This window comes from Drosophila sechellia, chromosome 2R, assembly GCF_004382195.2.
Source record: "Drosophila sechellia strain sech25 chromosome 2R, ASM438219v1, whole genome shotgun sequence".
In the NCBI taxonomy this organism is placed as follows: Eukaryota; Metazoa; Arthropoda; class Insecta; order Diptera; family Drosophilidae; genus Drosophila; species Drosophila sechellia.
Window position 1 is genome coordinate 4,219,728 of NC_045950.1, and position 12,299 is coordinate 4,232,026.

A 12,299-nucleotide genomic window follows, 5' to 3' on the forward strand; every position below is an offset into this window, starting at 1 on the left:
TTATATATGGTTTCTGGCGTATGACGCCACGTCTGGCTCGAATAAAGTCCCATCTGGGCGTCCTATTTTCAATGACTTTTCCCACATTTGTGGCCATCTATCGGCAATAATACGGCGAATGTTAAATCGGTCGCGATTATGAACAGTAATGCCAACTTTCAGATCTTAAAATTTTTAAGAGCTAATACTTAGAACGGTGATATCAATATTTTTATATTTAAATTCACCGAAATATATTACAGAAATTGAAAATATATATGATTATAACTATGTCCTTATATTCATATGAATCAACCGTTTGGCTATAAAACGGGTAAAAATGGCTAGATAACATGAACGGAACAGCATTGGCGAAAGCAAACACTAGTTTTATATAAAAATTCGCAGAAATATATTACGTAAATAGAAACATATTAAAGACTACTATGAAAATATATATGATTATAACTATGTCATTATATTAAAATGAATCAACCGTTTGGCTATAAAATGGGCAAAGATGGCTCGATAACTTGAATGGGACCAGCAATGGCGATAGCGAAAACATTATTTGTATATTTAAATTCTCCGAAATATATTACGGAATTAGAAACATATTAAAGACTACATTGAAAATCTATATAATTATAACTATATAATTATATTAATACAAATCAACCGTTTGGCTATATAGATGGCTCGATAAAATGAACGGCCAACAATGGCGATAGGAACCACGTATCGTTATCGAATACCGCAACTAACTTTCGACGCATACAGAATTTGCAAAGCCGGAGGAAATTGAAGAATCTGTGGAATATCAGCGACTTACTAGTAATCTAGCACTTAAAAATAACATCCAAAAGAGCCGGAAGTGGTAAGAACTCTAAAAACGATCTGAAGTGCTCGGGTTTTAGAATTTTTCCCGCTTAACGCGATTTTCTTTGTCTGCGGGGCGCCGCCATTTTCTTTTCACCTGACCGCCGCTTGTCTTCTTGCATTTCGGCAGTACTTTCACAAAGCAAATCTCGAATTCTTCGCAGAATCCCCGGAACTAAATTGCCAGAAAGTTCTCAGGCAGCACACACCGAGATAAAGCGCCCCGGAATAGCCGCCCATGAGTAGTCATCGAGACGGAGCCGGAGCCGATCGTATCACAATCAAAATTCACAACATGAAGCGTAGCGCCTCGCGCTCCCCGGGCCCGGCCTCCAGGAGCAGTTTGTCGCGCAACTCGCGAAGCATGGGTCGTGGGTACGACAACGGCAGTGGCGTACCGGGCGATTCGCCGGAGCGCCTGTCGCCGGAGCGCATGCGACGTCGATTGGACCGCTCGCCGAGTCGATACGGCTCCCCGCACCGGGAGCCCTACATGCGTGGTCCACCGCCCGCAGAGCGACCAGCTGGCTACAAGGTACTTTGCGTCAGCGCACTGCCGCCAAAGGCTCCGGACGATTTCATCGAGGAGACACTGTACCGCGAGTACAAGAAGTTCGGCGATTTTAGCGTGCGACTGGCGCACGACTTGGATGAACGGGTTGCTTACGTTTGCTTCCGAACGCCTGAAGATGCACGCGAGGCAAAGCACCATAAGCCGCGCCTGATCATCTACGACAAGATGGCCATTGTGGAGCCGGTGTACAAGTCCACAACCAGACCGGAATATAGGTGGGATTTGTTTTTGTATTTCTATTGTTAGCCTTGGCTAATCTAAGATGCTTTGCAGACCACGCGGTCACTCAATGTCCCCACCGGACTACGAACGTTACCACTACTCGAGGTCCCCTATGGGACAAGGCGTTCCTTTGGATCACCGTCGACCTCCAATTGATCCCTACGACCGGTACGGTCCTCCCCATATGCATCCGCACGCAGTCCATCCACGTGATTACCGCCCATTGCACCATGACTATCCTCATCCGCCACGCGGACCACCTATGCATCGCGGCGGCCATCCGCATCACCTCCACGGCCATGCGCCGCCCCATCAGTATGCTCCTATGAGGCCATTAGCACCACGCCCACACGCTCCTTATGAAAAACCTGAGAGCAAGAAGGACAAGTTCCCCAATTACTTGCACCATGTGCAGCCCGAGGATGATCCTCTTTCTACGCGCACACTGTTTGCAGGAAATCTGGAGGTTACCATCGCCGACGACGAACTGCGTCGCATCTTTGGCAAATACGGAGTTGTAGATGACATCGACATCAAGCGACCGCCGCCGGGTACGGGGAACGCGTTCGCGTTTGTACGTTACCAAAACCTGGATATGGCTCACCGTGCGAAGATCGAATTGTCCGGCCAGTACATTGGCAAGTTTCAATGCAAGATCGGATACGGCAAAGTGACTCCGGCAACTCGTATGTGGATCGGAGGCTTAGGTGCCTGGACTTCTGTCACTCAGCTGGAGCGAGAGTTTGATCGCTTCGGTGCTATCAAGAAGATTGAATACCAGAAGGGCGAGCCGTACGCTTATATTCAGTACGAGACGGTGGAGGCAGCCACGGCGGCGGTAAAGGAGATGCGAGGATTCCCATTGGGTGGACCGGAGCGTCGACTCCGCACGGACTTCGCTGAGTTGCCCGGCGCCACACCGGCAGCACCTTTCAAGAGCTCAAAGCCGCCATATGATGAAAGTGCGTTGGAGTACAGACGTCCGGAATACGATCCGTATTACGAAGAGTCCGCCGCCTACGCTCCGCGCGGTGGCTATTCTCCGTATCCACCTAGGGGTGGCTACCGTGGACGTGGTGGATATCGCGGAAGAGGAAGAGGCATGTATCATTATCATAACGATGTGCATAGGCCGCCGCATCCTGGCTCCTTGGCAGGTTCCTCTTCTTCAGTCCCCCCTCCCGGTGGAGTGGAGGATGAGTGGCGACGTCCGCCAGGAGAATCGTACGACAGGGGAGCCCGATCCAGCTCCCGGGAACCTGGTGTAGAACGCTCTCGTTCTAGATCCCCATTGAAGCGGGCACGCTCTCCCGGATCCGACTCTGACACCTCGACTCGTCGCAACGACGCCCTTGCATCAGCCAGTACGGTTCCAGAGGTGGCGCGCAAGTGCAGCACAGTGTGGACCGGAGCGCTGATCCTCAAGAGCTCACTGTTCCCAGCCAAGTTCCATTTGACGGACGGAGATACGGATATTGTGGAGTCGCTGATGCGCGATGAGGAGGGCAAGCACAACCTACGTATCACCCAGCGACTGCGTCTGGATCCGCCCAAGCTGGACGACGTGCAAAAACGTATTGCATCCTCATCGTCGCACGCCATTTTTATGGGCCTGGCGGGCTCCACTAACGACACCAATTGCGACGATGCCAGCGTGCAGACGCGACCACTAAGGAACCTGGTTTCCTATCTCAAGCAGAAGGAGGCGGCTGGCGTGATCTCGCTGCTTAACAAGGAGACGGAGGCTACTGGGGTGCTGTACGCCTTCCCCCCCTGCGACTTCTCCACAGAGCTGCTAAAGCGCACCTGTCACAGTCTGACGGAGGAGGGCCTGAAGGAGGACCACCTGGTGATTGTGGTGGTGCGCGGCGGAACGGCCTAAGCTGGAGCGGCTGGCGACGGTGGGGATGGGAGGACAAACTGGAGGTAATAACTAGCCACAGTGCTAAAGGAAAATCTCCGCCACATCTAATTATAACATAGCAGCCGTAGTCGTATCTTAGCTCGTCCTCTCCCAAGAGGAGGACAACCAGGGGCCACATACATGCAAGGGACGTGTATGGGGCTCCTCCAAGCACCGCATACACGCACACACACACACATATGATGCACACATACAGAGACAGAAGCAGAACCGAGGAGACTTCACCCACACCTCATGACCCAAAAGCCCGTATTAATTAACCATTAATCAACCTTCTTTTGCAGACAGGATCTCTCTTTTGGTTTTAGTTCAAGTTCTCGATGTGTTAGTGACAGTGAAGTTTATACATCCTTTTCATTAATGTGCTTAAAAGTTTGAAAAATCGTTCATGATTGTATCTAAAGCTACCCATACAAATTATCCAATTTTATTATGTTAAAGTGTACAACAGTATGAAAACAACATTAGTAAAAACCAAAATCAAATTTTTTCTAAAAAACAAAAAAACTCCATTCGAGTGTCCGCATATGATCAACAAGTAGTGCGAAATAATGTCAATGAAAAGTTTTTGTGTTCCTTAAAAATTGATTTTCCATTTTGATTTGTGTTACGCTGATGATTTTGCCTTTGCCCTTTCGTTTGTGTTCGATGACGAGAAGGCAGTGCGACCAAAAGTGCGCCCAGTAGTGGTCTGATTGTCCAGTTGGGTCCAAAATAAGACTGCGAAGTGGCTCCAGAAGTTATTTGCAGTGCAATTTCCAAATCAGTGCGAAGTGCTTAACTCCAGCTGAGTTTCAGTTCCCCTCGATCTCCAAGAGGCTCTTTGGTGTTTCTGGCCGCTGGGTGCGTGTAAGTGGCTGGCGATTCCATGTCGTGTTCCGAACCCCGATCAATATCCGTCTTCCATCCGAAGAGAGAACGTCGTGTAGCATTTGCTCCAAAATGTCTATGCTGTTTGATTTGGTTTGGCAATTGTTACATTGGTTTTCTTGTGGCTGCGCTCAACAGAAGAATAAGAATAAGAATAGTGTTTTGTTTATAATTTATGCAAGCATTCATGCTACATTTGCTTCAGTGAGTTCAAGTGTCATTCCACGGACCAAAATCAGTTTATACACAATGATAATCCAATCCGAGCAGTTCACCCAGTGCATGTGCTGTGTATGCGTGTGTTCGCAAATCTATTATTTATATATACCAATCGTAATCTGTACACTCAGAGGTAGTAATAACGATCAAACGCAGTTGTCTTGCATCATTAGACGGATGTTCGAGAGTAATTTATGATTCAACAAAATATTATATCAAACTATTGTACTGATATCCAAATAAACGACACCTATCGCATCCTACGTGTTAAAAATGTGAGTTGTGAGTTACAGTGCAAGCAAGTGTGGAAGAAAGTGAACCATCTGCTGACCAAGGAAGGTAACGAAATTAAGCACCATTGCTAGCATCAACATCAATTTTATTACCAAGTGGAACGCGCCAGGGCCCTGGAATCGCGTTATTAATCGTAGTACAGGTAAAAGGTGGTGCAGACCGCAAAGTACGAGGGTCTCTCCACGCTGTAGGTCACAAATCCGTCTTTTTCAGCATCCCACAGGAAGTTGACCATGGAGTAGAGGCCCTGCATCAGGAACTCGCCCACAGTGACCAGCACTATGTAACGATATCTGGGGCGAAACGTTGGTTAGTTGGACAAAGACTGACCACCGAACCAAAGTCACCTGTCGTAGTTGTCGAGTTTGATGCGGTTCTTGATTTCCTCGCTCACTTGCGCGGCCATGTGAAGGGAGTGCTTGGGATGAAACATGTACTCGTCGTTGTAGTGTCGGTTCATCACCGCCTTAATGATGTTCTCCACGCGCTCCTTGTTGAGCGGATTCTTGGACTCCAGACGGTAGGTGGGCATGAACCGCATGGTGGGCTGGGAATAAAGCAGATATCAGGGTATAAACACAGCTAGCTGGGCATTAAACGGACTCACCTTGGCTGCCGGAGCACCCATCGGCAAGGAAACGCCCATATGGGACTTGGTCAGCGATCCGCGCTGGCTGCTTGCCGGCCTCTGCATGTCGATGAAATGGGAAACCGAATATGCATGTTAGTTAGGCCACAGTTAGAACCACAGCGATACCCAAACCCCCCATTGAATCCCCACAAGAAATGGCGTGACTTTGCCAAATTTTAGACGAACCGTGTGGTTCCCGTGTTCACATCCCGTTACAAGCATCAATTCATTAAAAAGACCTATTCTAACCATAATGGCAAAATCAATCGTATACCTTCTCACGCTCGTGGCCCAGGCAAAGATTCACCAGTCCCGACCAGTTCTTCGCTGCAGCGGCTGCCATTCCTTTCGAATTAATGGAATCGAGTCGGCTCGAGTGCGTAGAGGTTAGCCATAAAACCACAAATGATTATGCCATTAAGTCATTCCCTGCCAGATTACCTGACGGCCTGTCGCCGTGGCAATTCGTGGCGTTTGGCTTTGTTGAATCAATAATACCAGCCAAATTATGCGCCACTTGTCAGCCCAACTTACCGGCTTAGTGCCCTCGGCCGACTTTTCCTTCTTCTCCTTTTTGCCCTTGCCAGTTTCCGCCTCTTTGGCGGCGGTCTCCGGCACGACATCCTTGCTGCGCCGCTCTTCCGGTGAGTCGCCCATGATCACAATGTTTAACTTGAAATGTCTTTTAGAACTAAATTGGAGCAGAAATATACTAGCCAAGGGGTCGAAGGAAAACGACAGCTTCCTTAGATTGTTAAGAAATTGATAGATCAGCTTACAACGACAATTAGTTTACACTTTATTTGGTTTGCAATATGTGTGGGAAATATGCTTCACATTTCGGGTCGGTCTTGCGTTTAAAGTATACATATCAAACATATACACACAGTCAGTAGACAATAATACACATCCAAGTTACGATATTTACGTTATTACTGGGTGGTGGTGCTCTTGTGGCCACAAAACATCAATTACATCTATATACACATATTTAAATATAAATATACTCGATACGCTCGGATTCGGTTAAATACACACCTAATAAATTATCTATAAAAAGTAAAACAATAACAGTGCGAATTCTTGGCCACATTTCCTTGTCTTTGTCCTGTTGCTTCCACTTGTTTGAGTCCAGGACTCCGAGTATGTCTAGACGTTAAAGAACAGTTGAGTGTTTTTGAAACATTCGTGGCTCTTCGAAATATATAAAAACTCAAATTCAGATACAAAACCTGCAGTACAACTACTAAAAATTGGCGATAAAACCGCGCTGGTGGAGATAGCACGACACCGAGGAACGACTTCTTAAGACATCTAACATCCATGTACTATATGTTGGCCAGTGGGCCATATAAAAGAATAGCGTCTCGTCTCGTGCAAATTTTGGTGCAGACTTATGTAAATATTGGAAAGTTTTAATTTCTCTGTATGTCGTTTCATTCGTGTTGTTCTAGATTTTGTTTTTAGATTTAGATTCTTTGTTTCCATTTTTCATTTAAGATATTCGTACCAAAGTTAGTTTCAGTCGTGTAGTGGACACATAGGTAAAGCTTTACTTGCGATCGGGAATCTGATCGCAAGTGAGTGACATGTAACTTGTTGCTTACTTAAATAGACACATGCTTTTTAGCCGATAAATCGTATGCAATGTATGGTGGACACGTATAAGATGCAATAATTATAATCAGTGGGTTTCGTTAGTACATATAGTAATTGCTGGATTGTTTTGGGTATATGCTATGCTCAGCGGTGTCTTCGATCTGCTAGTAATCTGTTTCTTAATATGCCTCTAAAATGTAGCTTTTGGAATTCGATTAGTTCAAGTTATTTTTGATGGTATCGTTATTTCATAACGCCACATTTGGTCCAAAAATTGTAATATTTATTCGTCCCTCAGTTCCGCAGCTAGTCGTTGGATCGCACTTTGCGCAGCGATCCGCGGTTAAACTTGCAGATGGACTCGAGAAGAGCGGAGCGTGTTGGCTCGTCGCCATCGCCGCCCTCCGCATCCTCAGACAGCATGTTCGGTGTGGAGGACTGCCGTTCCACCGGTGCGCCAGTAGACGACGACAATTCCTGCTGATATATGCTGCCCAAGTGGGGTCCCGGAGTAAGCGGTGGTGCTGAAAGGAAGACGAGACCGGAAGTGAGTCATGTAAGTTCGAGCAAATAAGCCAACAAACTACTAATTTGAAGCTGTGATCTGATTTGAATAACTACATTTGATGCCGGCCAGTGTGGTGGGCTCCTCGGGTGTGCTGTCGGAGCGGTTGAAGGAGTCGGTCCCACATAACCCGCCAACCACCGCGGTGCTGGAGGAAGCTGCTGCTGCAGTCGCAGCCACAAGCGACAAGCGTCCATTGTTTGTTTGGATTGAACTTTGCTGCTTTAGCTTCGACTGTTTGTGCTCTAGTTTCTATACGTAAGCATTGAAATAAACGAAAAAAGAAACCAAAAATGAGCTGTGTAAGATTGAACTACGTGAAATGTTCGGGCTTTGGGTAACTAACGGCTTTCTGTTTGGACTTCCGCTTCTCCTCCTCGGAGCTCATCAGTTCCTGGACACGCACAATGCGCTTTTGGTTCTTCACAGACTTCTGTTCGTCCCGCAGGCGGTTCTCGCTCTTGATAGCCGACTGCTTAAGCAGCTCCTTGGCGTTCAATGATAGCTTAAAGTACGGCTTTTCAGCATTGGCAGCGGCGCCGGCGCTCTCAGTTGAAGTGTATTGCAAGAAGAATCTGTGACCCAACAGTTGCTCCAGCGTCGGCAGGCCAGCTTTGCAAGCTTCCTTGGAAAGAATGCTCTCCAGAAGACATTCTAGAAAAATAACAAGTTTAGAAAGTGAAGCTTTAGTTATCTGAAAAAAAAAACGTACTTAGCGCTTCGGGGCATTCGGTGATCTGGCGCACGACAGACTCCTGCAGCGGATAACCCATGGCCATTTCGAAGAGGACATGACCAAAACAGTAAACATCAATGGTCTCGATGGCATGGATTTTACTGTGCTGCATGAAAAATGGCCGGTAAAAAGCTGGAACGCCCAGCAAAAAGTTCTCGATGTCCAGTAGCTTAACACAATCGTCCACTATCACTATGTTCCCGGAATGTAGGTGACCTTAAAATGTTTTCATTTATTAAATAAACAGTAGCTTTCAAAAGGGCTTATCTTACCATATGCGTATCCCTTCGAGTGCAAAAATATTAGAGCCTCTAGAATCTGCTTCCCATATGTAGCCACTTGTTTCATTGAAAGCGCAGTGCGCCCCTTGGGATTGCCGTACTTGCTCAGAAAGGGATTCTTTGGATTCGCAGCCATGCACAAAACATCCTTTAAAGTACCATGCTTGTGGAATCTACGTTGATACATATATTAAGTTATATAATGTATATGTTAGACAACGTAAGCTACTGACTTTCTTATGACCAGGCAACCGTTTTCGGTGTGGGCTGCAAGGAGAACGGGCTCGATGTGCGGATGCTGCAGGCCCATCAGGCTTTTCATTATGCCCCCGATTTCTTTTTCGTCGATAAACTTGTCGGGTCCATACTCCAGCCACTCAGCCACCACCTCTGACCCGGGATCTAAGGTTCCGGCGTCGATGGAGTGACCGCTACCATTGCTGCTCCCAGCGGCGAAATGTTTGCTCTGATGGGTCTGTGAGCCGCTCTTGACCAGTTGCTTATTGCTGCTCTTCTCCGGCGGCTTTGTAGTGACCTTAAAGTAGTGCTTCCGGAGGCGCCAGCCAATGGCGCCCATACTTCCACCCAGCGACCACGTAGTGTCGTTGCGCAGGCAGAGCATGGCATTCTGCACGGCATGGTCTGTAGAGGATTGGAGGACATCGATTATGGGACCTTCTTCTTCAATAGCAAATGAACTCACCGTGAAAGGACTGCGAGTAACTCTCGGGATCCACAAAGCGCTTGGCTGGCAGCGAGGAGGCCAATATGGGATTCATTAGTACGGCGTTTATGTACTCTTGCAGGGCTTGCTTCCGTTCAGCTATGAAATCCGGGCGCATGTTACCAAAGATGCGTTTGCGAGGCAGCGGCAGCTCGATGCCGGAGACGCGGAGAGACTTGTCCAGTCGGTCGAAGTCATTGTAGCGACGTAGAACGGTCCAGTAGTCCTTGTTGCTGGCGCCCCTCCACACGCGCAGCAGGTACTCCTGCAAGCAAACACACACACAGTCACATTCGCCGCCTGCATGAAATCATCAACAACTATTGATTTTTCGCTGGGGTCAGCAGCTCTGCCCCCTCGCGATCTAGCTACCGTATGTCCGGCGACCTCCTGGATGGCGGTTATCTCGCAGCTTAGCGCCTGGGTGTCGTCAATTGGCAATTTCCGTTCATATCTGCTCGCAAAAACGGCCATTGGACTCCTTTGGATACATTTTCCACTTCACTCGACGAGCTGCGCTGCTGCTGAAAGTGTATGTATTTGTGGGCCTGGTCTCCACCCTTTTCCACAAGGATCCAAATGGATTGGTCTTCGCACTGAATATCTCGAGTTTCTAGTAATTCTCTAGCTACTACGCCACTTGCAGATTGTCTTTGACCCCTTTGTTTAATGCAGTTTTCGCAGTCCAATTGGAGTCGACACAGGTATATTTTTTCACTGTTTACTGCGGCGCACCGACTGTCATTTTTGTATCGATAGTATGTATGCAGTTACCGATAGGCTGCAGATAGGATTGAAGCGCAAATTTTAAAAAGAGCAGTGTTATATATCGCGTAAAATAAAAGACATTTCAAAATTTATTGGGAATATATGTACAAGTGCAAGCATTAAGTTACCAAATCTTTATAGGCCTTCCTTTAAAAATCGAATGCTGAAAGGAAATACTGTCAACCATAAATATTTTATTGCAATATAATAAGAGTATAGCAAATGTTAGCCTTGTTAAGAGTCTTTCGCATTGCAGATAATATTTTTAAAATGTTATATTCTTAATTATATCGTTCATCCGTCTCAACCTGCAATTCCTCAGGTATACATATTATCATGTCAACATTTTTATGTGGATTTTTACCAAAAACCTACTTATTTAACCTACTACTATTTATACTTTATAAATAGCGAAATAAATTTTAGTCAGAGCATCACCATCGAACATTTTACAGCTCTAGCTAGATAAAAGCTGAGCGCCCTGCACTGTCCCGGCCGGATTTGCGAGTTATCGATAACGGGGATGAGCTTGCGTTGTTGTTTTTAGCTAGTGCGAAGTAATTGGGAATAGAAGTGAACATGGCCGCAAACTACGCAAAAACAAGCAAGGGCATCTCGACGGCGGCTCTGCGCAGCCAGCTGATGGGCCTGATCAACTTCACTGGCACGCACAAGGACCAGGCGGACAAGTACCGCCAGCTGCTGAAGACTGTGCTGGCGAACACCGGCCAAGAGCTGATCGATGGGCTCCGGCTCTTTGTGGAGGCCATTGTGAACGAGCACGTCAGCCTGGTGATCTCGCGGCAGATCCTTAACGACGTGGGCAGCGAGCTGAGCAAGTTGCCTGACGATCTGTCTAAGAAGCTCTCTCACTTCACCCTGGAAAAGGTCAATCCGCGCGTCATCTCGTTCGAGGAGCAAGTGGCTGGCATACGTTTCCACCTGGCCAACATCTATGAGCGCAACCAGCAGTGGCGCGATGCGGCCACAGTTCTAGTTGGCATTCCTCTGGAGACGGGCCAGAAACAGTACTCCGTGGAGTGCAAGCTGGGCACCTACTTAAAGATCGCTAGACTCTATTTGGAGGACAACGATTCCGTGCAGGCGGAGCTGTTCATCAATCGGGCATCGCTGCTGCAGGCCGAAACTAATTCCGAGGAGTTGCAGGTAGATTGGTTCTTTAAGCTTTTTTAGATGGATAATATATTAAAAATCCCATATTTTAGGTACTATACAAAGTCTGTTATGCCCGTGTCCTGGATTACAGGCGCAAGTTCATCGAGGCCGCCCAGCGATATAACGAGCTCTCCTACCGTAAGATCGTGGACCAAGGCGAGAGGATGACGGCACTGAAGAAAGCGCTTATCTGCACAGTCCTCGCCTCTGCCGGACAGCAGCGTTCCCGCATGCTGGCCACTCTGTTCAAGGATGAACGCTGTCAGCACTTGCCGGCCTATGGAATTTTGGAAAAGATGTACTTGGAGCGCATCATTCGGCGCTCCGAGCTACAGGAGTTCGAGGCCCTGCTGCAGGACCACCAAAAGGCTGCCACTCCCGATGGCTCCTCGATTTTGGATCGGGCTGTTTTCGAGCACAATCTGTTGTCGGCAAGTAAGCTGTACAACAACATAACTTTTGAGGAGCTAGGCGCTCTGCTGGACATACCCGCTGTGAAGGCAGAGAAGATTGCCTCCCAGATGATTACCGAAGGCCGCATGAACGGACACATCGATCAGATCTCGGGCATTGTGCACTTCGAGAATCGGGAGCTACTGCCTCAGTGGGATAAGCAGATCCAGTCGCTATGCTATCAGGTTAATTCCATAATAGAGAAGATAAGTGTCGCCGAGCCCGATTGGATGGATAACCTGAACTGAAGCACACTCCCATCTCCCCTCACTTATCTTAATTAAAAAACGGCATATAGGAACGCAGAAAATCGGAGAATATAAACCGCGACTGCGATAGATTTCATTTTTAAATTATAAAAATAAATGAAATTATGTACATTATCGATCCTGTGGAACCAAAAAA

The 12,299-nt window shown here is 47.3% G+C and overlaps 4 protein-coding genes across 7 annotated transcripts; 2 read left to right on the forward strand and 2 right to left on the reverse strand.

Moving 5' to 3' along the window:
* The first annotated feature begins 722 nt into the window (after positions 1-722).
* On the forward strand, positions 723-4,161 carry LOC6608091 (RNA-binding protein spenito). Of its 2 annotated transcripts, none has more exons than XM_032714360.1 (3): positions 723-856; positions 1,023-1,647; positions 1,706-4,161. In XM_032714360.1, the coding sequence occupies exons 2-3, from the start codon at positions 1,097-1,099 to the stop codon at positions 3,534-3,536; spliced, it is 2,382 nt and encodes a 793-aa protein (XP_032570251.1). In that variant the 5' UTR covers positions 723-856; positions 1,023-1,096; the 3' UTR covers positions 3,537-4,161. The 2 variants fall into 2 exon arrangements, with proteins under 2 accessions (XP_032570251.1, XP_032570252.1); XM_032714361.1 differs by having other exon boundaries at positions 725-813.
* Positions 4,162-4,819: 658 nt separating this feature from the next.
* LOC6608092 (tctex1 domain-containing protein 1-B) lies at positions 4,820-6,249 on the reverse strand. Of its 2 annotated transcripts, XM_032714364.1 has the most exons (5): positions 6,127-6,249; positions 5,569-5,649; positions 5,309-5,508; positions 5,054-5,254; positions 4,820-4,990 (listed from the first exon to the last, which is right to left on the reverse strand). In XM_032714364.1, the coding sequence occupies exons 1-4, from the start codon at positions 6,247-6,249 to the stop codon at positions 5,089-5,091; spliced, it is 570 nt and encodes a 189-aa protein (XP_032570255.1). In that variant the 3' UTR covers positions 4,820-4,990; positions 5,054-5,088. The 2 variants fall into 2 exon arrangements, with proteins under 2 accessions (XP_032570255.1, XP_002032840.1); XM_002032804.2 differs by lacking the exon at positions 4,820-4,990 and having other exon boundaries at positions 5,026-5,254.
* Positions 6,250-6,367: 118 nt separating this feature from the next.
* Positions 6,368-10,242, reverse strand: LOC6608093 (PX domain-containing protein kinase-like protein). Of its 2 annotated transcripts, XM_002032805.2 has the most exons (8): positions 9,870-10,241; positions 9,477-9,762; positions 9,007-9,415; positions 8,765-8,946; positions 8,469-8,708; positions 8,103-8,410; positions 7,813-8,008; positions 6,368-7,715 (listed from the first exon to the last, which is right to left on the reverse strand). In XM_002032805.2, exons 1-8 carry the CDS (start codon positions 9,969-9,971, stop codon positions 7,498-7,500), a joined length of 1,941 nt encoding a protein of 646 aa, XP_002032841.2. In that variant the 5' UTR covers positions 9,972-10,241; the 3' UTR covers positions 6,368-7,497. The 2 variants fall into 2 exon arrangements, with proteins under 2 accessions (XP_002032841.2, XP_032570253.1); XM_032714362.1 differs by lacking the exon at positions 7,813-8,008 and having other exon boundaries at positions 9,870-10,242.
* Positions 10,243-10,771: 529 nt separating this feature from the next.
* Positions 10,772-12,277, forward strand: LOC6608095 (COP9 signalosome complex subunit 4). Its single transcript, XM_002032807.2, has 2 exons — positions 10,772-11,432; positions 11,492-12,277. The coding sequence occupies exons 1-2, from the start codon at positions 10,845-10,847 to the stop codon at positions 12,140-12,142; spliced, it is 1,239 nt and encodes a 412-aa protein (XP_002032843.1). The 5' UTR covers positions 10,772-10,844; the 3' UTR covers positions 12,143-12,277.
* The last annotated feature ends 22 nt before the right edge of the window (positions 12,278-12,299 follow it).